The sequence below is a fragment of the Falco naumanni genome, chromosome 11 (genome assembly GCF_017639655.2).
Source record: "Falco naumanni isolate bFalNau1 chromosome 11, bFalNau1.pat, whole genome shotgun sequence".
NCBI classification, from domain to species: domain Eukaryota; kingdom Metazoa; phylum Chordata; class Aves; order Falconiformes; family Falconidae; genus Falco; species Falco naumanni.
In genome coordinates, this window is record NC_054064.1 from 19,208,803 (window position 1) to 19,236,113 (window position 27,311).

Sequence of the window (27,311 nt, forward strand, 5' to 3'; positions counted from 1 at the left end):
TTGTTGTACTGGGGTGTGAGGGTGGTAGGTGTCAAGAAAAGTCAATGAGGATGTCACCGAGTCAGCGAAGGCTGCAGTCTTGCAAACCCCAATAGTGAAAGTAATCAAAACCTATGCATCGTGATTACTCAATCTTAGTGGGTTCTAAGGAGCAATTTCATTAAAAGCCTTGCATATTTAGCGAGGGAACGCTAGACAATTTAACTGATGTAGTGTGGGCAATAAGGCATGTGCCAGGCTGGGTCCCTCGGTGCTCCTCCACCGCCGCTGCCGGCCGCGGGGAGGGCTGGCAGATACCCGAGGTCGCACAGGGAGGCATTTTTGTGATGTCTGGGCAAAACTTGCTCTGGGTGACTGCCAGGAATTCCTGGTGGAAGCTGATGGCTTGAATCAGCAATACCTTTGTTTCAGACAGCACCAAACAGCTCTTGAGATCAACTATGAAGCCGCCTTCTTTAAAGTGTATCCTACAGAGACGTGATTCTGGGCTAGCGGAATAACGTGACGCAGAGGACTTCTCCTGCTTTTGCGTACAGCCGCAGAAATTGCCTGCGGGGAGGAAAAATCAAAGCAGCAACGCGCAGTCAAACGTAAGGGCTGGTATTTAATGACGGATCTTTTTAAAAACTTGTGAACGCTGTCCTCCGTGAAAGGCGATGACGTTCTGGGCCGAGCATTAGGTAAGGAGGCACAGCTCGCAGCGTACGTGCGGCGCGGCGGCGGCGGGCCCGGCCCCGCGGGGGCTCCCCCAGCCAGACCGAGCTCGCTCTCTCCCCGCCCCTCACCGGCGCCGCAGCAGCGCGGCCTGCGCCGCCACCTGCCCCCCCGCCCTCGGGACCTGCCAACAGGTGCCAGGCGCCCAGCCACCGCGCCCGGGCCGGGCCCTGCCTCACCGGCGGAGCAGGTGCCGACACAGCGCGGCCGCGGCACCTGCGCGGCTGCGGGCCCCGGCCCGCCGGGGCGGTGCAGGCCGCTGTGGAAGGTCTCCTAGCAACTGCGCGGCCAATGGCAGCGGCGCCGGGGCGGGGGTGTGCGGCGCCGGGCGGGTTAACCCCGCGGGGCGCGGCCGGCGGTCGGCGTGGCGGCAGCTGCGGGGCGCGGAGCGGAGCTCGCTCGGGAGCCGCCTCCCCTCTCTCCCGCCGCGCCGGCAGCAGGTGGTGCCGGGGCTCCTCCTTCCCCTCACCGGCGGCGCGGGAGGGGGGTCCCGCGGGGGCCGCGTCCCGCCTGTGAGGCGCGGCGGGTAACGGGCGCTCGGCGGCCGTTGGCGAGGGGGCGGGCCGCGCGGGGAGCGGGAGCGCGCCGCAGCGCTGAGGTACCGGGGGCGGCCCGCAGCGGGGCGGCTGAGGGGAGCGCGGCAGCGCTCGGGGCTCGCCCGGGGCTCGCCCGGGCCGCGGCGGGCTGCGTGCGGGGGCCGGCCGGGCTGGCCGCGGCGGCGGCGCGGGTTTGACATGTGCTCCTCCCGGCCAGGCTCCGGCTGATCCGCAGGGACGGGGAGAGCGGGGCGGGCGGCGGGGCTGGGCCGGCCCTCCCGCGGGAAGGCCCGGCGGCTTGTTGATCTCTGAAGCTACAAGCGGTGGGTGCTCGAAGAGGTGAGAGCCGTGAAGCTTCCTACCGAGTCTGCGAATTGGTGGCCGCTCGGGTTTTGCCAGTAGTTTCACGTGATGTAAGAGTACAGGTTCCATGAAGGATTTCGGTTTTGTTTTTATTTTCTTTAAAAATATTTTTAATTTGCAGCAAAGCCTATTTCAATTTGAAGAGCAAATCGTAATGTGAGATCACTTTGTAGTATGTGCTGCACCCCCTGTTTATGTGGAACACACTGCTGCTTTCTGTGCTGTCAATGAAACAGTTACACGGGGCTCCATATGCTCCAGAGGTATGGTAGGAATTTCGGGGCAATGACTTAAAATAGGAGGCATGCGAAGTAAAACGTGAATGTATTAGGAAAATTTACGTAGTGAACTTGGCAAGGAGACCTAAGAAACCACTAATGGAAATCTCAGATTATAAGCATTCAGGTGGGAAGATGTTATTTTTGTTTTATGTTTTTTGTTTTGTGGTTGGTTGTTGTTTTTTTTTTTTTTGCGGGGGGGGAAGCTGTGGTACTAATATCAGTTATCATTTGGGCTGCAGAGAGCGTAGGAGAGGGTAATACTAGGCTCATTGAGGTTAGTATTTTGTCTCTGAAAGTGGCTGGCAGCAGATGCAAAGGGAAAGATCCTGAGTGCAGGTTGGTTGTACAGCAGTGCTTTTATCTGTGTATCCTTCCAGTATACTGCGGTCTGGAGCTGAAGGATTTCTGAGCAGAGGTTGTATCTCTCCTTAAATTTAAACAGTTGCCGATGGATGTTTTTTAATTAATTGGAGTCTGTTTATATAGCTGGAGTTCACAGCACCTCATGGTGATGTGAGTCCACAATTAGCTGTGTTTTATATGGGGGGAAAAAATGTTCTCATTTTCTAGCTTTTGTGCTGAATGTTTCATTTAATTCTGCATAACTGTTGTGTTAAAAGAAGCAATTAATAATTGCTTTCTGTATGTTTGTCCTATTTATGTAGCTCTTTCCTCTTCTAGCTGAAAAGTCATAGCTTATTAGTTTCTTGTATGAAAATGTTGGTTGACCTTCTTGCACCATTTTTAGCTCTGTTATGCCTTGTATACAGAGAAGGTTGTACCTGCATGTAATATTACGTATGTAATACGTAAGCTTAATGTTCATATAGAGGCATCATGATGATCTCTCTTCTGTCCTCTCCAGTGTTCTGTTAACTGCCTGTGAGCTGTTATTTCCAGATGACTAATCATAGTGACCCTGGGATCTCTTCCTGCATGATAATACCTAACTAGAGACTGTTGGTTTAAGTATGTAGCAGAATTGTCTTTTTTCTTTTTTTTTTTCACCGTTGTGTTAGTTTGTCGTCATACTAAGCAAATGGATGACAAAAATCGGTGGCTGAAACTCCATGTTCATAAACACAATCTTCTGCAGTTCTTGCCGTTCAATCTGGGTGTTTATTTTTCTGAATAACTCTGTAGAATACACAGGCTTTCTCACTTAACTGCTCATCACCTTTTTAAATTTATTGAACAACAGAGATGCCTGCACAGACCCATTGAGACCCTAAGTTTTGTATCTTTAGGACTTTCATATGATATACTTTCATATCCTCTCCTCACCCCTTAATTTACTCCCACATTTTGCCCTTCCCCATCTTTAATTGGTCATTAATAAATCCCCTGACATCATAGCTTAAGAGCTTTTGGTATGTAACATTGTGAAAAGCTTTTTGGAAATCCAGTTATGCTGTCTTGCCCAGGTATGTTAGCTCATTCCTTCTTCCAGAGCACAAAGGCAGACTTGTTAGTGTTCCTTCCTTCCACAGAAGCCCTGTTTATTTGCAGTTACCAATTCTGCTCTGTGACACTTCTGTATTGCCCATTAGAAACCTAGAATTTGCATGAGAACAGTCTTTGAACTCCCTGGCAGTCTAAAGAAATTAGTTAGTTACCATCTTCCATTTCATGCCTGATTTAATTTGCAGGTTATATGCTACTGAAGCTTGTAAGTCTCATCACTTATGAGATCTGGAATACTAGTTCTGGCTCTAACCAATAAATACTACCAGCCTCAGGATCTAGTAAGGCTGTAGTCTGGTTTTGCTTTTTTCTTTCCTTTAAAATCATCTCCTTGCAGAGACAGCCAAGCTATAAATTTTGGCTAAAGCTGATCTCAGGAGAAGGAGAAGGAACTGCACAAGACTGTTCCTGAGGTTTTCCTCTTGGGTATCTGATGTGGGGATGTTTGGTAGCAGAATGTTCTGCTCCAGCTACATGCAGTAAGTAGTTTGTGAATGCAAACAGTGGAATAGGATTTTGAATATTAACAAAAATAGTGCTATTGTTTAGTAATAGGAAGATGCTAATGTGAAGATCCAGTGTTAGTTCAAAATGGGGTAGGAATTTGGGAGCCAGATGAAACATTGCCATGTGTTTCAATTTTCAGTGATTGCATTAACAGAATTTCAGTCATCTGTGTATTTAAAAGGTAGAGTTGAATCTTGAGGTAGTAGATCAGATTATTTTCCTTGTAACCTGAGTGTTTGAGGCAAAGATTGTGACAGAACAATCATGAAATGCTGAATTTTTATCAGATGTGAGGGTATATTCTTGTGTGGCTACACATGTTGAGGAGACAAAATAAGCATATTCTTAAAACTGTTGATTTTTTTTTAGTTTATTTGCTTTTTAAGTAAAAAGGAGAGGAAAAAGGTAGTTGGGATTTTGAGTATGATACGCTCATAATGAAGTAGAGACTTAATACGCACAGGCTGGGTGGTGATACCAAAAAAAAGAGACCAAACTCTAATACCTGGTTTGGAGTGTTGGAAAGCAGGCATTCTTTATTTTTGGTGTTGGATGCACGGGGGATAAGTTCTGCCCAATATCCATACCGACTTTGTTCACTATTTATTTTTATATGGCTGATCTATACATATTAATGACATTTCTGAGAAACTATTAGCATATTCATTACGGTTCCATGAACTACTTAACATATTTACACTTTTGCTACGCATGTGTGGTCTAATGGGTCAAGGGCCCTCTGGTTTGGGACATCTTCATCCTCTTCCTCTTCTCGTCCTTTTCATGACCTCTTCTTCTGGCCCTGTTTCAGTGCTTTGGGCTTGTATCTTGGTTTAAGACAGGTTCTTAGCTGCTTAGTAGCTAAACTATACAGTGCAGCATTCTACTGGTAGTTAAACTAAGTAATACAATGTTGTACAGCTTGGCCATGTCATGGATACGTAGTTGCAACATTTACCCTTAAGCACACTGTTAAAATTCCTCTGGTATCAGTGGTTTGAATTGCCTTTTCATGTTACTTTTGACAATACTGAGATGTTTAGCTGGAAATTTGACTTTGCTTAAACTTCCTGTAGAGTGTGGGAAGTGGAGGGATTTCACCACCCCCATGTTGCAGTTAATAGAATAACAATTAAAGTGCCCCAGTCTTATAAATGTGGGAGAAAAGATGTGGGATCTGCTTCAATTGTAACTTTAATGATGGCTCTTGAGATATTAAATATAGGTCACTAAAACTGTAATAGATCTTCAGACAAAGAAATTCTTTCAGCTCTCCAGTTAGCACTGGATAGCATATGCATATTAGTGATAATTGTAAACTATGTTATTAAAACAGCTGTATAGAGAGAATAAGTGTCAAAACTCTAGGGGGGGGGGGGAATTAATGGACTTTTGTGGTGATTACAAGAATTAAAACAAGTATATGTTTTACAAATAGATCCCTGATAATGTCATAAACCTACAGTGTCATGGCTGGAGTATACCCTAAATTTGCATAGTCTGTGTCTTTGTGTCTATCTGGATAAAGCCATCTGTGGATTACTAGACGAATGTAAAGGCTCTAAGCAGATTCACAGCTCCTTTTGGGACATAATTTTAGTAGAAGGAATCATACTACCCTTCAAGTAAAGGCTAACTATGCCCTCCCTGCTGCCGCCCCACCCCCCACCCCCCCCCCCCCGGTTTTACAAGTTGAAACACACGTGTATCACAACTTGGTTTTGAAACTATTTGAAATATACAGAGAAGGAATGTTTATTTGACAATTTCTGGTTGATACTTTTTAAAAACGCTTTCCCAAGACATTGCAGTATTGGGGCAAGTAGAAATTACCTCTACAAAAACTGCTTTTCCCTATCCTCTCTGCTTGGGGGGTGGAGTTCTGGGTTACTAGATACTGCATTTCCCATTTGTGTTACACCCTGTGTAGGTTAGAGATGACCAGATGGTGTAATATGATCACAGCACAGTGTTCTGACAAGCAATTCTCTTCTGATTGAATGAGTTTTACAAATGCAGTTACAACTACTTATTTTCAAGTTTAAGCATGATATTTAGAAATTCTAAGTATACTGTGTTGTGTACAATTTATAGTCTTGTCTGTGATAACTTGTCATGCTGAGACTGTTTGTCATGCTTGAGTTATGATATGGTCTAAGCTCAGGCTTACTTAATCAGATTTCTAGCTTGAATCTTAGCACATTCATTGTCAGTCCCTCCCCTGTCCCCCAAAACACAAACCAGTCATTTTAAGAATGGCTGCTTTCAGCTCTCTGGGTTTGTGAAATGTACTATTTTTGATTTTTCATCTAAACTTTTTCTTGAAAAGAAAGAAGTGTTTGTTAGTGAATCATGTAGGAGTTAGTGGAATTATTCCTGTAGATTTTTTGTCAAAAAATTCCCCAGGTGCCTTTCTAAGAATTAAATTATGGTATGTTATTACCATGACAGCTTTTTTTAAAGTTCATTGGGTTTTTTTGTACTTCACTTGTTCCAGCAAGCACTTGAATGCTGCAGTTTGATTACTGCTTCCTTGGTATTAATCAAGCTCTCTGTGATTTTTAATGCAAGTAGCTTAGGGTTTTTTGTTTTTGTTTGAGGTTTAGATTTCTATTTGCCATTATGTTCACACATTTGAAATTGGGTCTCAAAGGTTCATTTTTTGACAATCCACCTAGGTCTTGTCTGCTCTGGGAATTTCTCACTTGGAATAGGAAGCGATACTGCCAACTAGCAGAATTGCATCTAGCAAGCATTGGGTTGTTACAGTTCTTTGCGGGTAAGTTATCAAACCTGTTGGTGAGGTAACTGCAACAAATCCTGCTGTACAGAGAATGGGCATAGAAGGAAAAATCATTAAGTAGTTAGAGCAGTTTTGGCTGTTCAATGGTTCTTCTCTCTCCACCCTGCAGTCAGTCAGATTTTTGACATTACTATGGGATGCTGGGAAACAGTAGAACTTGAATTACTATTATTTTTTTTTCCTGTATGGCATGTTTTCCCAGCTGGGGCTTAAGGAGGAGGGAAGAAAAAACCCAACCAAAACCCTGCAAAACCTTCTTCCTGCTTTTGTTTGGTGAAAGCCTTTCTGTGTGAACTAGGGTAGTCTGGGTGATCCTTAAAGTACTTCTCAGTCTTAAGTAGTATTTTATTATTCTTCTGAAATTACACAAATTACTGCTTAGGAGTTACACATTTTCCTCTTCTATGTGAATGTTTCCTGTGTTACGGTGGTTCGAGTGTTGTAGCATACTAAAGGTGAAGAGTCCCTTCTGAATATGGTGTATCCAAATTATTTTTTGCGTCCATGCTGTCTTCATCAGGAATGCTCATCTTTAGTTCTTGCATACCTTAGTGAGGCTATATTGAGCTGTTTTGCTCCAGAGGGACTGCCTAGACGGGGAAGGAAATGATCTGGTGGGTCTTAATCACTAGGTAGCTTTAGCAATCACTGCTAAGGTCCTGAACTGGCAGTAGAAGCCATGTGGGACTGATGAGATGATCTTGGACTAAAGGCTTATAGCATTCCCTTTTGCAGCTGATGTGGGATTGTCTTGTTCTGCCCATCTGATTTTAATTCTAAACACAGTATATAAAGGTGATTCAAATATAAAATGCTGACCACTTTCTGAAATGATTACTGCTTCAAAGCTACTGCACTTGTTTGACCCATAACAAAATAAGATATTTTGGGTTAGTGGTTTAACAGTTGAAGAAAGTTTTTTGGGTTTGCTGCTTTCCAAACCTTGAAATTGCTGAGGGAGGCTTTTAATCTGATGTATTAAACAGCATGCAGTGTACTGCAAGTGGTCAATTTAAGACAAAGTCTCTAAAGCCTTCAAGGTAGATTAATGTAAGAATATAGTTGCATCATCTGGATTTTATTGGACTGCCTATACGTTCTTGCTTTTTCAGTCTTCACTAGACATCCTTTGGAGCCTGGGTTTGTGTTAATTTTCTTTGTGTCTTGTTGGTGTACTAGAAACAGCATGTCACTAGAGAGTAGTCTTGATAAAGCACCTGCATGTGGCTTGCAGGGCTCAGATTTAGAGAATCATTGCATCCCCACACCTGTACTAGTGCTGTTCCTGCTTCTAGCCCAGCATTGTTTGGGATGTGTCAGAATAGTATTGTCAGTGTAGAGAGTGTAGAGAGACCTGTGGGTTGGTAATACGATAAACTGAGGGAATTTGGGTGATCAGATCTCTTAATGGGTGTGCAGCCTCTTAGAGAACAAAAGCCAGTTTATTTGAAAGTAATGACATATCTGAAATAAGAGTAGTATTTTTGTGGACTTTCCAACAGTCCTTAATGGAATTTGTGTGTCTTGAGTTTCTTAAATATCTTTTGAAATACCTTATTAGAATGCAAGATTGCAATGCCATTAATGAGAATATACTTAAAGAAATCTGCAAACATAAGGCAATAAGGCAGCAAATTAAGCTACATCTGATAGATCCAACAAATTAACATGTAAGAAGTGTGTCCTCTTAATCCGTAGTCTTGACTTTGAATTCCATTTTTAAAAGCACAGTTATTTTGGATGGGTGGAAAAAAATTGCCTTGCAGATTTCTACTATGAAGTCATTTCTTGTCTTTAGAATCTGAACCTTCACCCTATTTGTTTGTGGACATGTTGGCTTTATTGGGGGTGAGCAGTAAAATATGTATAAATGAATATGGGCTAAGAGGAAGCAGAAAAACCCATTTCTTAAACAAGAACAGCCACTAGGCTTGATGCCTTACATGTGCTTTCTGATATGTTATCTCAGTTGTAGGGCCTTCAAGTTATCTGAGGAATAACTGTTTACCTTTTTTCAAATTTATGAACCTGGAGAAATATTCATCCAGGAGGATATTTTATTTTCTAGTGCTGAGCATTCTGTGACATGGCTGTGCACCAGTATGATACTTTAAAAACTTGGTGTTACTTTGGACACGGTGTTCTGTGTTGAAATGCTACTGAGAACACAGACAGTAAGAATCTTTAAGAGACCTTACGGATAGCACAGCACGCTTTTCCTGGCTCTTCTTTGTTTCCCCACAAATGACAGTTTTCTCCATAGTGATAAAAATACAGGAGTTTAGTGTCAGAAATTTAGAAGTTGCTTGCCCAGTGTGTGTTTACTGGGATATTAACCAGGGGTTAGGGGAAAACATCCCTGTGCTCTACAAGTCTACGGAGTCCATCTAAAACTGACTTGAGGTTTTGTTCCCAGGTGTTAATTGAAAAAAGGGGGCCTTCTTTCCTGTCAGGAGGAAAGTTTGTTTCCCTGAAGTATCGTTGTTCAAATGATGGCTGATGGGTTGCACTGTCTGAATCTTAAACATCCAAGCCGGGTTTTAAGTTTCCAGCAGTGTGGTAACTCTAATGCTATTATGTGCCTTCTTACTGTGTGGTAGAGATAGGGTGAGGGGACAGTTTCTTCTTTCTTATGAGTGTGTGACTTTCCTTTGGTTTCTAGAGGGCTAGTGCTGTACTGGGTGGCTGTGCAATGGGGTAAAGCTTCTGCTGTTTGCTTTCTTCAACAATCTTAAAAATTCTGTAAAGCAAGCAACTTGCCAGGGAAAGGCACTATAGCTAAAGGTATAAGTTAAACTTAAATAGTTAAACATTCAGAAGTTCCTTTGTCCTCTCTCTGCCAATATACCTCCTCTACAGCCTTTTTTTATCCTTCTCTTTAATAATCCCACTCAGATTCATGTTAAAACTTCACATAAGTTTACCTTAACATACATTGGAGAAAACAGCAAGCCAAATATTAAGTATTTTCCTGCCATATGACCATCTGCAGTGTGAGTCTTCGTTATTTTCATGTGTGCATGGCATTTTAGCTTTAGTTAATGGTTTACAAGACTTAGTTAAGTTTAAGGTTAACTGAATATGGACAGATGCATTATTTTTACAGAGTAATATTTGCTGTGCTTACTGTGTTCCAAATACTGTGTAAAGAAGTAGAAGAGTTTCATGTGGCTTAAGTCCAATAGTTGCTCTCCTATGACTGCTTTAATCTTTTAGCTGTATTAGCCGCTATTGTTAATCTAAAATGCTCTTCCTATTTTAGGAGATGCCTACGTAACATACGTTGCCAGCAATTATACTAAATACTTCACTGCTGAACCAGTTGCTCAGGTACCCTGCCTGTCTTTGTTGCTATGGGAGATTGGAAGACTATTACTGTGCCAGTGCTGTCATCAGGTAAGCTGGTAATATTTGTAATTTAGTGGATTTGTTAATTTTTCCAGTAATGTTATAGCTGCTAAAGAGAGATTGGACTTCTGTGCATGACACTTGAGTAGTTAAGCAGAATGTTAAGTAATAGGTAGTACTTAAAGTGCTTTTTTAGATTGAAAAGACTTGGATCCTTTATATATATGTGAAAAGACAGTATTTTACAGTAGCATTTCTGTAATCACTCAGTCATGCTTTTTTAAATTGCATCTTTTAGGATATCTTGCATTTTCAGGGGTTTCTTTACTTGTTCTGTATTCTTTTGCCTTATTTACTCCTTTAATAAACTTGTAATCAATATTTTGCCTAATTCTGTCTAGTGGAAGAGTAAATTACAGTATACTTAATATGAGTAAGGATATTACACATTCTACAAAAATTCTCACCAAATACATAGTTTGTGTACTTGTGTAAAAAAAAAAAAATAAAAAATCCTGTTGTAGCAAGCCAATTGGGTAGAAAGTTTGGCCAGTGTTTTCTTGGCAGATGAGTAAAATTTGAAAGATGTAATACCTTAATGTTATAGAGTCTTTAAATCTTCAGTGGAAGCTTATCATCTTTTTATTGTGAATTGCTTAATATATGTCATTCTAGGTGAAATTCTAAGTGCTAGGATTGTAAACTTCTGTAAGTAATAATGTAATAGGGATTTGATTTTTTTGGTATGTGATGTGTCCTAAAGTACTAGCTCTGATTTGTTTCTTGATGTTTTTAACTTTTAGATAGCAAAAGTATTTTTCAATATACCTCAGAAAAAAAGATATCTTGCCCAAGCATGAACTCACAAGTGCTATGCTTGCCACTGCCTTCATCTAAAAGCATGCACAGCTTTTATAGTGCCTTCTGCACAGAAGAGAATATTGAACAGAGTATATCCTATCTCAATAGGGTAAGCTAAATTTTCTTGTTTATTGGAGGTTGTGTGAAGGGGACATTAAATCAGTTGTGGTAGTAAAGATTCACTGGATTAAGAAGGCTTCTTTCTCAATGCTTAGAAGTCAAAGTTGGTGGGGAGTAGGATTATTCTCCCTCTCTTTCCCCTCCCCCTCCCCCCCCCCCCCCCCCCAGGATTTCACCAGATATTGTTTCTCTCTTTTGGAGAACTGTGAGAGATTGATCCAGTTATTTATTTCCATCCCACTTTGTCTTTTACCAGGAATTGACAACGTTGGGCTTTCCTTCTATTTATGCCGAGTCCAAAGGAAAAGAATTAAATTTAATATCTATCATAAATTGCATGAATGAATTGCTTGTACTGCAGCACAAGAACCTTCGAGCTCAGGAAGAAGTAGAAATGCAGCACCTGAAACTGGGTAGTGATATGGATCACTTACAGAACTGCTATACTAAACTAAAGGTAGAAAACAAGATAAATCCACCGATATTATGCAGCACTTATGTTTAACAGATACTGTACATTCTTAACAGTGACTGGTTTTGCCTTTCTCCCCAGTACTAATCTGCAGTTGTTTATGTGTATTTTGGGGTATATTTTGAAGTCTTTTTTTTTCCAGTTGAAAATTCCTTAAAGTCAACAAAATATGAGTTAATGAGAACTGAAAACTTATTTAGAATTATGGCCTTGTCAATCAAGGAAGCGAAGACTGTTTGGATTGGAAGTGTTAATGCATGCTATGGGTAAAAATGTTAAATGCTTCAGTTCATATCCTTCAGTATCACTTAAAAGGATATGTCCAGCTCTACATTGTGAATTTATCTTTTAACTGTAACCAGTAGAAGTGTAGGTAGTATTTCTAGTGTGTGTTACAGGGGGGTTATCAGTCTTTCTTTGTATATGTAGCTTTTTCCTTTTTTTTGTTGTATTCCTTGGATAGCTGATGACAAAGTCTTCTTGCTCAGAAGCTAGTGTCAAACCTGAAGTTATAAGCTTCATTTTATCACAAAGCCAATCACTGGAGTAGCTGATAGCATAGACTGAACTTTCAGTGTACTTCATGGGTACCTGTATGTGCAGTCATATTAGTGTCTCTGCCTTTCTGTAAAGAAAAAAATTCATTGTGTGATTTGGGGCCTTTTAGTGCTGACCAATGCTAGCAAAGAGCAAGCCTATCTCCTTGACAAATACTGCTGTAGATGATGAAAATCATAGTACTCGTGCTGAGATTGCATTCATTTTTATGCAAACATTAAATATTAGTTCCAGAACACTCCAACTACTTTGCCTAGACAAATGGCTTTAAAGTGAGGGGGGGTTGGAAAACTTTTTAGTACTAATTCAATCCCAGGGTATTTAATTTAGCTTGTAAGGTTTATAGTGTACATTCTTTCAGATACCATGCAGTAATCCTCTTGCCTTCCACTAATGTGTTACCTATATTTCAATGTGGTTTGCTTAGTTCTTGTTGCTTAAATATCTCTGCATACTTGTAGCTTGCTGCATGTGAAGAAAGAGTTTATATGTAGTGTTTGGCTCTGTCATGTTTGTGAAAATATTTCTAAAAGGCTAGTTTTGCACAACTTGTTAGAATGAGATCACCTACCTAATATTGTATTACATTAACGTATACACTAAATATCCTGTTTGCTTTGGTATGGTCACAGTCTGCATATCTCTTTTAATTGTTCCCTTCATTATCTAACAAACATTCCAGTGAAACTGTAGTCCCAAATTCATACAGTTTGCTTAGTATATACCTCATTCTCACAGTATAGATATACTTACAGAATCCTGACTTACTGAAAAAGTAACAACTGCATAGGATAACATCTGTTAAATAGCAAGCCAAATATGTTTCCTGTACTGGAGAATCATATTTCTTGCTCAAGAAAATAGAATTAACTTGTCATTGAGAATGCAAGATCATCCCCCAAACATCAGATTAAATACATAGGCGAACTTACCTCAAGTGAGGTGGCTTAGTAGTTTGGTTTGGGTGGTCTGGTGGTTTGTTTTGTTGTTGCTGGGTTTTGTGGTTTTTTTTCATCCTTTGCTATTAATTCTTAATGATACTGAACTATCAACACTCTTTCTAGGAACAGCTGGAATCATCTAAAAGGGAAATAGTTGGACTTCAGGAAAGAGACAGACAACTGCAAAGCAAGAACCGAAATTTGCACCAGTTACTTAAAAATGAAAAGGATGAAGTGAGTTGTTGTGTACATTAACACAAGTCATAACACAGATATTCAATCTATGTTTTTTGTAAGAAGTCTTGCAATTATTCACTTAAGATGCTTTCTTGTTGGTAAATGTCTTTCACTGCAGTGAAACTGAAATGTTACATATGGACAAATAGGTTCTGTAAGGGATGGGTCCAAGTTATAACAGTACTAGAGAGTACTGCAGAAATGCACATGTGCAGCTTTCTGTACTTTTGAGCATAGCGTTATCTCAGAATATTTTAAAATACCAAAAAATTGGAGGGAGCAATAGGATTCAGTTAATTCCTCGAATGTTTGCATATAGGAACTTTCTCTTTTGTTTATACTGTAGAGGGGAGCAAAAGACCCCAAAGAAGGTAGGTAAGGGGAAACTCAGCCCAAAAGCACAGTCTCATTAAACTTGGGAGTCTTGGAAGAATGAAGATCAGAAAACACTTTGAAATCCAAGACACTGTTCAATTTGGGTTTTGTTTCCAGTGTGTGCCTTCCCCAACACTGTATGTTACATAACTCCTAAGTTTCTGTGAGTGTTCTTGTGTTCATAGACAACTTTATGAATATGTTTATCACGGCACTATTACTATATGGTGAGCATCCTAAAGTTCCAGCTTGAAATATTGAATGTACTGTGTGTTTGTTAGGTTTTTTGAATCGTCAGTTTAACCTTAAAAACAACCCCAGGTATTGATAGTACAGGCCAAGTATGTGCTTTATGGTAAGTTTTAATGTTCTTTTAGTCCAAACGGAATAATCTGTCTTCCAGCATCCTGCTGTCCAAAAGAAGAGTGGCTTTTTTTAGTGTAAACCTAACAAGCATACTTTAGGATTAAAGTGCATCCTGAACATTAGTAATTGAAAGCAAAAAAGGTATCTTTCTCAACCTCCTTCAAATACCTTTATTGAACAAGGTAATGTGAATTACCAGAACATGAGTTCAGAGGAGCTAGTGTTACATGTTGCTTATGATGTTGGTTTCTTCAGAGAAGAAGCTAAATCCCCACAGATTGGGAGACTTCTCCCAATTTCTCTTGTCACTTCCTTTCACCAAAAGTACAGTTTAATAGAAGTAGCATTTTGCTTCACGTTTTTTGGTTTTCTGAAAAGATTTGTGTGTATGTTTGTTGAAGAAGCATGGTTTTTGTGGGGTTGCTTTTAGGTACAGAAGCTACAGAACATAATTTCAAGTAGAGCTACACAGTACAATCATGATATGAAGAGGAAAGAGAGAGAGTATAACAAATTAAAGGAACGTTTACATCAATTAGTCATGAACAAAAAGGACAAAAAGATAAGTAAGTTGTTCTGAATTTTACTGCAGAAGAATGGTGTATTCTATATGTTAAAAATGCTTAAATCTGGTTCTGGGTATCTTTAATATGGCCCTGCTGTAGATTTTTTTTTTCAGATGTTAGTGTGTTATGTAAGATGTAGTATTTCATGTCAGCTGACTGTGTAAGGCTAAAACTTTTATATTGTTTTCCATAAGATTGTTCTCCAAGCACAAAGAAATTAGTATCTCTAGTAAATGATTTTTTTTTCTTTTACTAGAGAGAATTATTCAGAATCTATTCCTAAGGTAGAGCTGTCACTCCTCTACTTTCTGGCTGCTGCTACCATTGTATGACTTTGGGTAGTGGCATAAACACTATTATGCCCCCCAGCTGCAGTCAGGAAGGAACACTGCATAAGCTCTTTCTTTGAGATACTGTAGACAATTTCTCATCCCTTGTTAACACAAATAGTAGAAAAGTAACACAAGGTAGACATAGTATCTAGTGCTATGTAAAAATGAGGAAGAAATTGCCTTTATCATATGAGTACTTATATGTTGTGCCTCCCAAAAATTGTGTTCAAGACATTCATGAGTGCTGTTTAATTAAAGTATAGCTTGTTGTGGTGTGTTGCTGGAAACAAGTATCAGTGTTAAGTAAACAAAAATATCTGCTCCTTTTGGTTCATCTATCTGACCTTAGAGTATTTATATTGTTTATCTCCAGTGAAGGTGAGTCCTGCTCTTCCTCTTTTATCCCTCTTGCCACTGCCAAAACCCTCAGCTGTTTGCCAGCATGTAGTGCATAGTGCTTGTGAAGCATCAGGAAGCTGCTTAATCTAAACTGGAGATAAAACTGGCATTATTGCCAGAAGAGAGGTTAGAGTTGATACAACATTGATGTAAAGGTTGAAATAGGGATGGTGGTGTCATTAAGAAATGTATTAAAAAAAAAAATAAATAGGGTGAGAATAAATCCCTCAGTTTCCAAACGCAAATTATTTTCTTTCTTTGACTATCTTATTCTTACTTTGAGCAGAGAAATGTGGTTTCATATGGGTCTGAAGACTGAGGGAGATACTTGGGTAACGTGGTCTCTTGACAATAGCTACATGTAAATACAAATATTTAAATGCAGTGTCATCTAAATATTCATATGTTTGCATGTCATTTCACGCTTTGAAATATCCTTTTTGTTTGTAGCTATGGAAGTTCTAAATTATGTTGGTAGAGCTGATGGGAAGAGAAGTGCATGGAGGACTGATAAGACAGATGCCAGGTAGTTGTCTCAGAACATTAATTGAAGCATATATTACACCTGTTATGTTGTTACTCTAAGACTTCCTCTTCCAGAAATGAAGAGGAGATGTACAAAGTTCTATTAAGTGATTATGAACAACGCCAAAAACAGCTTTTGATGGAAAATGCTGAGCTGAAAAAAGTTCTTCAGCAGATGAAGAAAGAGATTATTTCACTTCTCCCACCACAGAAACAGAAACCTAAAGAAAGGTCTGAAGATGGGCCAGTAAGTATTCAGTTAAAATTAAATCTGAATGGTAGTTCAGTATAGTGCTGGAGTAATCTGATAATTTTAAAAAAGTAAACTTTTGAGACTTGCAGTGGATTGCACATCCTGTGCTGTGCTTGAAATTCCTCCATGTTTAAATGTTCTACTGTCTGAACAATACCCAGTGTATTCTTCCCAGTCAGTTAATGGAAAGCTTGAAAGTATACTTTGAATTAATTTTAAATGCATTAGCTACACTTGTAACTTCACATAATGATGCAGTTAATAGGGAAGGCAGACAAAATCCAAAGGTGTTGATGCTAGCTTTCAAGGTGCTTATGCAAATAAATTGGGCTTTCTATAGAGTCTGTGAGGGTGGAGAAAATATAATTAAGGTGTGCTTCTATAGTATGTGGCTTAGAGTAGCTGTTAATTCCTTTTACAGAGCTGCTGGTATGTTCCAGTAAGAAGTTTGATTTCAAAAGTAAAATGGTTTGTGGGTGTCTGATTCCACACTTAAAATATTTCTTTGTTTACACAGGCTATTTTATTTTCATGGAACAGTAGACTGCACATTCACTGTTTATCAGAGTTTGTTTATTATGATGATTCCCAGCTAGAGTTGCAGCTCTGTTTTGATATCGGAGTGAAGTGGGGAGTAACCTAAAAAGTTTGCTGAGCTTTTGCTTAGCAATAGGAGAAAAAAGTGTCCCTGGGCATAAGAAAGTTGAAATACAGAAAAATGTGCATAAAGGCTAGATTCCAGGGATTATTCAAGATTGATGGTGTAGTAGTAATAGGCTATTAAGACAATATGGGTAGTCCACAGAACAAAGTATGAAACATTTTTATTACAGTAAATGGTACAGGTTGCTACATAAGAATATGTGTAGACAGAGTCTTCCAGAGCGTGCCAATTTGGTGGAATCTAGTACTTGCCATTTCAGAAGGTCCGCTGTCCTGCTCAAGTGCTGTACTATGTCCTTTATTTCTGAGCAATCTCAGGTGCATTTGTCAAGCCCCAGAATGTGCTGTGAAGAAAAGCTCTAGGCTTTCTGGCCAATTCTTTGTAAGATGTGAATAAACTTTTCTCAACGTCACTGGATGACCTGCCCCCTATACCACACAGAGTGACTCTCATATGTGTTTGGTGAAGTAGTCAGTAATGTGCAATGTGTTAATCTTTAAGTTCATCATGCGGATAATCGGTAGATCTAATTATTACTCCAGTTCAGCAATAAGAAGTGATCTTCAGTCATGGGTGTTGGGTATAACTTATACTAGAAAATAAGTGGTCCTTCTGCTTTTAGGATTCCAATGAGGCCAGGAGGGCTTGGCACAAACTTCAGTACATTGGTGAAAATTCAGCTGTGGGAATGGGCTCTTTGTAAACATTTAAACTAACTTGAGGAAAAACTGCGGCCTGGTGCTCTGAAATACACTGTTCTTGGGTGATTAGACAAGTATTTAACTGTTGTAGCATTAATAGGCTAATAAAAAAAATATCAAAAGCCTGTACTGAAACTTCTGTTTGGTTCTCTTGTAATAGTACCAATTAAGCAGAGCAACTAATTACTACACAGTAATAATTTCTAGTAGCAGAATAATAATAGAAGCACTTATTAGATGCAAGTCTTCAGTTATTTCAGCAGGGGTGTAGGGGGTTTTGGTGGTTTGGTTTTTTCTGGATGTTCTTCCATTTAACCTAAAAAAATAAATTTCATGGCACTATAAAACTGGGGACAGTTTCTATCATTATAGGGATACTGCTCTGTTTTTTTCCACATTTGTCAAATATAAAAAGGAAGAATGTTGACCAAAATTGTGGTTTCGCAAAAATTATGTATTTAAAACTTAGTCTGTCCCACAACATAAGTTTTACATGGATTAGTTTTGTTTAGCAGTACTAGTTTGCTTTGTGAGTATCTAAAACATTGCATCCAATAGTTCATGCTTGTTTGTGGCCCTTTTAACGTATTGGCCTGAAGCGTGAATTCTTACTGAATCCCTTGTAGAAATGCAGTGTTTGGGTGTTTTTTTATTCTACTTAGAAATGTGAATTCAAAGTATGTGCTTCCTTCTAAGAATCAATATGGAGGTTAGCAGCTAGTGATGTATACATACCATTTAATATTTTCCTTCCCATTACAAAATAACAGCCATGAAACCAGCCAGACTGTCATAATACAGTACTATCCAGAGGCCTACTCCAGACTGGGCTTTCATTGCACTAGCATATATAAATATAAGTAAAGGAATAAGAAGTTTCTTTATGAAGTGACATAACTCTTAAGCTGACCAACCACAAAAACCCCAACCCAAAAACCCGGGCTTGTTCTCTATATTTGTTTTTCTCCCCAAGATCTCCTGTGATCCATGTGTAAGTGATTTACTTGCCTTTGAAGTTCTTGATTTTATACTTCCCATCCTATTTATCTTATCTACTTGTAAATAAAGGGGATTATATAGAATGGTTTAGATGCTTGAGAAGTGAAGTGTTCATGCCAGGTATTCAAACAGCTATGGCTTGTCAGTTTAAATCTGCTAAACTGTCTTGGCCTAGTCTTCTATCATTTAGACTTACATCTTAGCTAGTCAAGATGGCTTTTGGGTTTGATATTTGAACTGTAGTGTAAAATGCAAGGGGGAGAGGGAGGTGCTAGTTCTACTCAACTTTCAATGTGTTGTGAGTGTGGGTGTCTTTATCAGGGAGGAAAAAAAGCGGGGACAAATCAATTCTCAACAGGAGAAAATCTTTGTCTTATGTCCTGTTGGTGCCGTGTAGTGGGTTTATGGACAGCTGCCACTTAAGTTTGACAGTGGAGGTCAGCAGTCTGAACTTATCTAGCTTGAAGATGTGTGAGTCGGTCTTGCTAGTTGATACACTCTCTCTGTGGTGGGTTTTGAGGACTAACAGGTCACTTCAGTTCCCTGACAGCATAATGTTGAAGAGACGGAACTCCCTGAGAGTCAGATTTCCCTGGATGGAAAAATCTTTACTGTACATAAGCATTTTTCTTCTCTTCAGTATATTAAAGCCATGTAAATATTTAAATAAACGTGTGTATTTGGAGTGGTGGAGTGATTTGGAGCTGCTTGTTTCTGCTTCAACAGGTGCTGTCAGATCTGGAGGAAGATATTGGAGAGTTAAAAGAGAATATGTGGGAACTGTCCTGTGAAACTGTCAGAGAGCAGCTTACCAACAGCATTAGAAAACAATGGAGAATGCTGAAAAATCATGTTGAAAAGCTGGATAACCAAGGTGATGTTTAACTGGATTACATGTACATATAAAATGCTACTGATGATGCCATTTGGTATTGCCCTCTTAAGACTTACTTTACTGACCATTGAGGCTAAAAGGAATTGTGACCTGGTAGACTTCTTCAGAAAGGGCATTTTCCTGTGTGAGTTTTAATTGTAGGTAGTTAAGGAAGAAATGGCATATCAAGCCTGATATCATGGGAAAAGGACATGATTAAACTTGACACAGTATTTCTTCAGAAAGTTGCTGTTTAGTTTTTCTTTTGAAAGTATATGCCTCTAATAATGTTTGTTGCATTTCACCACCTTTTTAGGATGTTCAAGTAATGCAGATGTAATGATCTGAAGTAATCAGATGCAAAATATGTAAATCCCTTTCAAGCATCTAGGCTTGCCCCATCCATACCTCTGAGGCTGCTTGTGGCATTCTGAAGTGAACTGGCTGATGGTATGGTGCTGGGCTGTTCTCATTTCCAGCTGTTAAACAGCATTAAAAGATGGCTAAAAATATATAAAATTCTTTCCTAGTATTATCTTCCCATGCAAGCAAATGTTCTTGCTACCACAAGGATATTTGCAGTCAAGAATAAGACTGAGGAGGTCACACATGCAATTGCAAATAAAAGAGCAGACGGTCTATGAGAATGTTTATACCATAGAAAAGATTTTTAAGAACACTAGTTCTGAGTATTGTTTGATTTGATGTAACTAACTGGAAAAAAAAAAAAAACAGTTGTAAAAATCAGGAAAAATGTTCCAAGTATTTGCTGTTTTCTTGGAGCCACCTTTTTGGGCTTTGGAGTTAGAGATGACCATAGTCTAGTCCTTTAGGATTCAATTAATGTTCAAGCAACAGCATCAGGGGATCAAAATTTGTCTTATTAATCACTGTGATAGCTATGCGTGGAATTAAATAAAGCAGTACGTAATTACACAAAATACACTTTATTCCTCTCTAATTCATTCCCTTACTGGGATGGAAATATGCACACAATGTTTGCTAGCTCGGTTTGTCCTTCGCAGGACTCAAAGGAAGAGATTTCTTTTTATATCTGTGACAAATATAGTTACTGTCATATATTTATGAACACACAAGCCCTTCAAAAATGGGCTCAGAAGAATAGGTTAACAGCATGTCAGTGAAAAGTCTTCCGTTTTATTTGTTTCTTTTAAATACAGCTTAAACAAGTAGGGGGTTTTGTGTGATAATTACTGCAGCACAGATGCTTGATTTACCTTGAGGAATGTGAAACAGCTATGTTTTCATTGCTATTTTTTCCAAACTGGGTTTTGTGCATAATTACATGCATAGCACCAATTCTGGATCTCGTGTCTAATTAAGTGCTTTTCAATCCATTGTGTATGTCTCTGTCAGGATGAAACAAATATGGATGGAAACCTTTCGCTGTAGTGGCGAGTCCCTGATGTGAGGAACTTCTTTGTTTTGTTTAAGTAGGCTTTTTCCTTTTCCTCCCCTCTTTAGTGTCACGTGTACATTCAGGAGCTTTAGATGAAAAAGATGTCATTTCAAGGGAAGACCACGAGCTGGAAACTGAAAAGCTGGAGTTAGAGATTCAGCAATGTAAAGAAATGATCAAAACTCAGCAACAGCTCTTACAGGTAGCAGGCTTTATTTTTCTCAACTGAATCTAAGCTTTTTTGTGTTTTGTTGTGCCAAGCTTCTCACCTCTGAGCCTTCCTCCATTCTTTGATAATGCTGTTTAAATATCTTAATTGTTGTTGTGAGTACAGGTGTGCTGGTGGGTTGGTTAGTAATTCAATGAACTTGTAATCCTGGTAGGAATAATTTTGGGGGATTAAAAAAAGGTGAGGAAGGCAGAGGTCAGCTGCCTGAACAGGGACACTTGCTTGCCATGTGAAACTCTGCCCCCACCAGCCACCAACTTGATACTTACTACATGGTTTCCATATTAAACATATAGAATAATTGTTCTGATAAAACTGAACCTGTGGAAATACTGCATCTCTTAACCATCCCAAATTAATGTTTGTGTCTTTTGTTGCTTTACATGTGCAGCAGCAGCTTATGTCTCCATGTGACGATGACACCACTCTGTTACTACAGGACTGCTATTTGTTGGAAGAAAGAGAGCGTCTTCAGGAAGAATGGAGACTATTTCGAGAACAAAAAAAGAATTTTGAGAAAGAACGAAGAAGTTTTACAGAAGCTGCTATTAGATTAGGACTTGAGGTATTAGAAAAGGGAACTCCTATGAAAGATGAGTTACAATTGTTAAGTAGTGGTACACGCTGAAGTGCAGCCGACAAACAATATCTGTTTGCCAACATCTATAGAGGAAGATTATTCCCATACTGCAGAGAATTTACCTTTGGTCATTGCAGATCATTGTTACCATTTAAAAAAGGGGTTTGTGTGTTTTGGAAAATACAGTAGCCACATCTGGAATGGCTGATTTCTTGGTTTAGCTTTTTAAATATTTAAGTACTTCCAAAAATCAGTCCATTTTTTCACTAAATCCTTTATTAGATGCTGCTTAAGTTTGGCTTCCCACAAAAGCAAGACCTATGCAAATTTCAGTCAGACTTCATTGCTGGGTTGCATTATTAAAGGTACTTAATTCCTAAGCTTTCATGAAAATCAGTGACTGTTGCAGAAATCAAAGTAATTGCTGCCTTTCCCTTAGGGTCATTATCTGTTCTGTTCTTACAGTAAAGGTGGCCAGTAAGCACACATACTGGAAGGCAGTCGGAGTAGATGTGTCTGAGTTCTATCATCTGTGTCCTTTGGTCTAGCAACAGTTAGGGCTTAGAACATGAAGGAGTTTACAAGTTTTTCAGGGAAAGGCGGTCATGATGATGTTGTTGTGGAACTATAGTAGTATATATGGCAGGAGAAAAGCCATTGAATTAAAAAAGAAATGGACTTTAGATTTATTATTCACAGAACTGCTTGCTTTGACATGTGGAGCAGAAAGTTGGAGTGGGATGTGATTAAAATTTATAAAACTGTGGACTCAATTGGTCAGATGAAAGCAGTACTGCTGTTCACTAGATCTCTCTAGATTAAGACTAGAGGGAGCTCACGGAGACTGCTTGAAATTACCGCCTTTGCTGGATATGTTTTAGACTTACTTTATCAGGGAGTTGACATCTGGATTTTGCTGCCACAGGGGATTGTGAAGGCCATCAATCCCAGCAGGTTAAAAAAACAACTGCCGAAGCTCATGGACAACACATCTACAGATGTGATATTAAAAGCAGGGGACAAGTGTGCCTTCCAACATACCTAATCAAAAGGCTTTTGGGGCTGGAACATCTGAGGGAATGCACTGCAGAAAGTGGCCAGGTTTATGTGATCTCATAAATAGCATCTCTTGTGGCCACTGTTGAAGACAGAATACTGAGCTAGATGGACAACTTGTCTGACTCAAGACAGGTTTTTTTTTATTCTTATGTTGTAAAACTTATTGTAAAGAACATAAAATACTTCGGATTTTACTTGAGATACTGTCACGGCAGTAGTTCACATGGTGACAAATACTGACTCAGACTACTACATACAGATAAGAGTTCTTCAACTTTTCATTTAACTTTATTTGTGTTTTAATGAATTTGTGAATATCATGTTGGACCTGGAATTCAGCTTTGAAAGTCTTGAGTGATAAGTGATAATTGTTTGTCCAGAAATGTATAGGACTACATTGCAGCATAAGCATAACTATCCATGCTTCTGCTTGTTAAAATGCTTAAGTATGAAAAGAGAAGCAATGCTGTAAGCTTTGTAGATGTGTTTGAAACTTGGCATTGGAGTTAAGCTTGCTCTATTTTCTACTGACACGGTAGAAATAACTTTGTGATGGGGGTGTCCTGCTTCATTGATGGGTTTTGGAGGTGAAGTAGGTTGGTTCCACAGAGCGTTGGATATTTTGGAGGTTGTCTTTCAGCCATTATTTTCATCATCTGTGCTCAGAGTGATAGGAAAATGAAGCAACCCTTTTCTTTCTGCCCCAGTTTCAGAAGGAAGTAATCAGTGCTATTTTCAACGTCACTTTTCAGAGAAGGCTCAGGATTGAGGCTTAAGCAGTAATCCTTACTGGCAGCCACCCAGAAATGGGAGCTGCCTCCAAGAGGTGGTGCTACACTGAGGGGGGAAGGGGAGTTTAGGAGGCAGTGATAAGACACTGTGTCACTAGACTGGAGAACAGTAAATGAGAAGATTAGTCAGACCTCTGTGAAACAAACCATGATGTTTGGCTTGTGAATAAATAACCTCCTTAGCTAATCCTTGTTGCATCCAAAAGCTTGCTCACATGACTGTAATCTTGTGTTAAACTTCTGGCTGTCCTTAATTACGTGGACACGTTACAACTTCTGCGTTCTTAGAATAGCATTACTTTAATGTGGACTAAGCTTGTTCCTGTGGTTGTAAGTGTAAACTGTCATTTCCTTTCCTAGAGAAAGGCATTTGAAGAAGATAGAGGAGCGTGGCTGAAGCAACAGTTCTTAAGTATGTCTACTGATTACAAGCACTCTGAAAACGTGACAACTCCAAGTGCCTTCCTAGGAAGCAAGTATTTGGTTCAAATTATGTTCTTACATGTTTCCCCTCCCTTTCAGTTAGAAGATGCAAATAAGAAAAAAAAAAAAACTTTTAAACCTCCAAATCTTTGCAAGAGAACTTTTATCATATATCTGTATGTCTCTGTCTGTCAGGGTAACTGATGGCTCAAGATTTCTTGTTAAAAGAAGGGGATAGTGATAACTCCCTCCCTCGCAATAAATGATGTAATCAATTTATATTAGTTAAGTGATCTGGTCAATGTTGGGTACCTGACAGCACAGCTGTTAAGAACAGGGAACTTCTAGAATTACTAAAGTAAATTAAATGTGAGCATATTAATTGCCAAGGGAGTTAAGGAAATCATGACCTATGGAGACCTGTCTAGATTAGAAACAAGTTTTGGAAACAAGAACATCATAATGTGGAGATGGCAGCATTAGTTATTTGAGGTAATATTAAACAGGTGTACACAAACATATTAAGTTAAAAAAATAATTTGGAAAAAGAAATAATAAAAAGAGCATAATGAAAAAAATTGAGCAATATGCAATTGAATTTTAAAATTCAAATCTTCATAAAGGAAGAATTTCTTCAGAAAAGATAACAAAACTATGGCTGTGTGATGTATTTTAGAACATTGTTTTTAATGAAAGTATTTTTTTACTTCCCTCTACAATTCCCCCCCCCCCCTTCCAGTTGGAACTTTTATTTCTCATCCCCTCATGCCTGAATATGCATGTGCAGTGTTTTGGTCTCTACCACTGAGTCTTCAATACTTTCTAGGGGAGGGGGGAAGGGATAAGGGAGGAAAAACTAACAGCAATCTCTGTTAAATAGACTCTTGTTGTGGCAGCCAACATTTAAAGATAAATGTGTGAAACACCTGGCAAGTAAAGATAGCTTGAATTTGTCTTCTTGTTTAGATAAAGTAGCCTGCCTCATGTTCTGGGTTCTGCTTGTTTCACTTCTGTGCAATTCCTGTAGTGCTTCTGTAAGTAAGAAATTAAATGTTCTTCCACAATAGGAAGACCTTTATTTTTAGGAACAGAACTTAGATTGTTTGGCTGTTGCTCATGAAGAATGACTTGATTTAGTGATCTGTGAGCAACTTGAGATTGGTTTAACATTCATTGTTCACCTAAGCTTTTGATTTGTAATTGCCTTTTTCCAAATTCAAGTGTTTCTGGATGTATTTAAAGCCATTATTTTCTCTTCTAAATGGCATTCTTCTATCTTACATATCCTAATATTAAGCTACTGGATAATAGCAACAAAAACAAATGTCTGCCACACTGAGGATCATACTCAATTTGGATATTACTCTACAGGTTACCGTTAGAATTATCTTAAGGTTAAATTTTCCTCTTTCATGACACTTGTCCAAAGTCTTTTAATTCTGTAGTGCGAGGAGGAATACTGTACAACACAGAATCATTCTATGGTTTTTTTCCACTTCATATGAAAGCTTTGAAATCTACATGTGAAGAATAGTTAGTGGGGGTTGATCTGGCCCTGCCAAGTTTGGCCATGTCTTTCCATTGATTTCAGTGGTGGTTAAGTTCATATAGATGCTAAGGCATCTAACTTACTGCTTTTCATTTTTTCCTGTACTCTGACAAGGTTGTATGTTTCATGTTGATGTTAATTACTGTATATGCATGCTGGAGGAGTTTCTACTAAAGTAATAAAAAGCTTTAATAATTGTAAAGCAAATACTTTACATTTGAGTGACTCTAAACTTGACTTCAACATGACTACTTGCAGCAGTGCTTATGGATGTAGATACTTCACTTTCAAATTTAGAATCATAATTTTAACCATTACTTCATTCAGTAGTAGTAAGTGTATTTATAAAATGTTACCACAGATCTACAACAATAACATGATTTATTATAGACATGCCATAAAATGTTTTGGGCGTTTTTTTTAAAGCAGAAGATATATAGAAGCAAGTCCCTCAAGTTTTTTCAGCTGTACTGTAGCTTAACTGATGATGTGTGTCTCTCTCAGGTTCTGACCAAGACAATAGGTTAGTGAAATCTACATCTCAAAGAAAACCTCACTGTATGTTGAGTGGTCCTGTTTCAGCAGAACCTTGCCAGACATCTCGGTATGTTACATATAACAAGTATCAGAAATGATGTTGCAGATAGTCTCTGTACTCTTTATAGTTTACCACTATAGGAATAACTAAGTTATGATAACTTAAAAAGCCTAATCTAAGGCTTATGATTGATATCTAGCAGAACAATATCAGACACACAGTACTGGTTTTATGCTATTTATCTGAAGCACAATTTATTGCTTTGTAACATTCTCTTTTTTCCCAGTTCCAGTGCTGCATCAAAAAAACCTGCTGCAGATAGCAAGCCAAATCAGTGGGTGGAAAGTGACAAAGAAGAAGCTGAGTAATGCACAAAGTCGTGGGAAGACTCTGGAGTTGGCACTCTGCTATGTAGAAGCTTGCACATAGAACAACTGCCTTAGACTCCCTAGGGTTGCCTGCTGGGGTTTTTGTTAGAGATTTGTTCATAAATTATTCTAAAGTGAAACAGAATGCTGTGAGTTTGATCATTCTTCTAGAGGATTATGTGGTGATCTGAATTGTGGCGTGTGTGTGTATGTGCGTGCACATGGCTTTTATTTTTTAGACCATTTTTTGCCTCTTTCTTGCAACCCTTGAAAGAAGACAATTTAGAAATAAATACAAGCTTTGATATTTTTTCTAGTTACAGAAGCTCTGATTCTGTGAATGAAGCAATGGTCTGAAACTTTGACTGCAATGAGATATTGGATCCTAATGTTACCTTTCATCACAGGCAGAGATAGAGCACTTTTAGAAATTGTTTAATTATTGTAAACATTCATTTGTCTCAAATGTAACTGGCATTAAATCTTTTTTTGCCTCAACTTGAATGTACAGTATACTGTAGATTTTTAACAAAACAGGTTCTATATTTATTGTGTGATTTGAAAATACCTCTTTGATATATCAGATGACTTAAAGCGCAAAATCTTTATATATTTGTAAATAGGCAAAGTGGTTATGCTGGGAAACCATTAAATGAAACACGTGCATACATAATATTATTTTACATGGCATTTAAAATTGTTTTATAGTGACACTCGGTTTACAGATGCATTAGAACTTTCAATGGTTCAGTCAGGAACTAAATTATTTCAAATGTGATAAATAAACATGTAATTCTATTCTAAGAAACCCTGGTTCTGTGTTGTGTGTGCTAAACTTTTAAGCTATCATTGTTGTAGGGCTGTATGCTATGTCAACACAACTGATGCTGGTTTTGTATTTTGTTAACTTTTCCTTTTAATTGACTCCAAATATCTTTTGATGTTTTTGTTTATAATAAAAATAGCCAGGTAGAGGTAAGATATGTTTCAAAGTCTCCTTCACCTGACTCGGTGCATGCTGCTCTTGTCCATTAGAAACCTACCTTGTCTCTTGTTGGGTTTTCATGCATCTGCAAATGCATGTGCGTAGCTCTG

The 27,311-nt window shown here is 38.8% G+C and overlaps 1 protein-coding gene across 15 annotated transcripts; it reads left to right on the forward strand.

The window, feature by feature from the left end:
- Window positions 1-497: 497 nt before the first annotated feature.
- On the forward strand, window positions 498-27,195 carry LOC121095733 (SSX family member 2 interacting protein). Of its 15 annotated transcripts, XM_040610928.1 has the most exons (16): window positions 1,355-1,589; window positions 2,760-2,863; window positions 6,544-6,644; window positions 9,931-10,064; window positions 10,820-10,986; window positions 11,254-11,454; window positions 13,092-13,202; window positions 14,377-14,512; window positions 15,694-15,769; window positions 15,844-16,015; window positions 19,112-19,259; window positions 20,745-20,881; window positions 21,300-21,473; window positions 23,699-23,810; window positions 25,815-25,914; window positions 26,135-27,195. In XM_040610928.1, the coding sequence occupies exons 4-16, from the start codon at window positions 10,022-10,024 to the stop codon at window positions 26,214-26,216; spliced, it is 1,659 nt and encodes a 552-aa protein (XP_040466862.1). In that variant the 5' UTR covers window positions 1,355-1,589; window positions 2,760-2,863; window positions 6,544-6,644; window positions 9,931-10,021; the 3' UTR covers window positions 26,217-27,195. The 15 variants fall into 15 exon arrangements, with proteins under 15 accessions (XP_040466872.1, XP_040466864.1, XP_040466869.1 ...); XM_040610935.1 differs by lacking the exons at window positions 1,355-1,589; window positions 2,760-2,863 and adding an exon at window positions 1,040-1,154; XM_040610929.1 differs by lacking the exon at window positions 2,760-2,863.
- The last annotated feature ends 116 nt before the right edge of the window (window positions 27,196-27,311 follow it).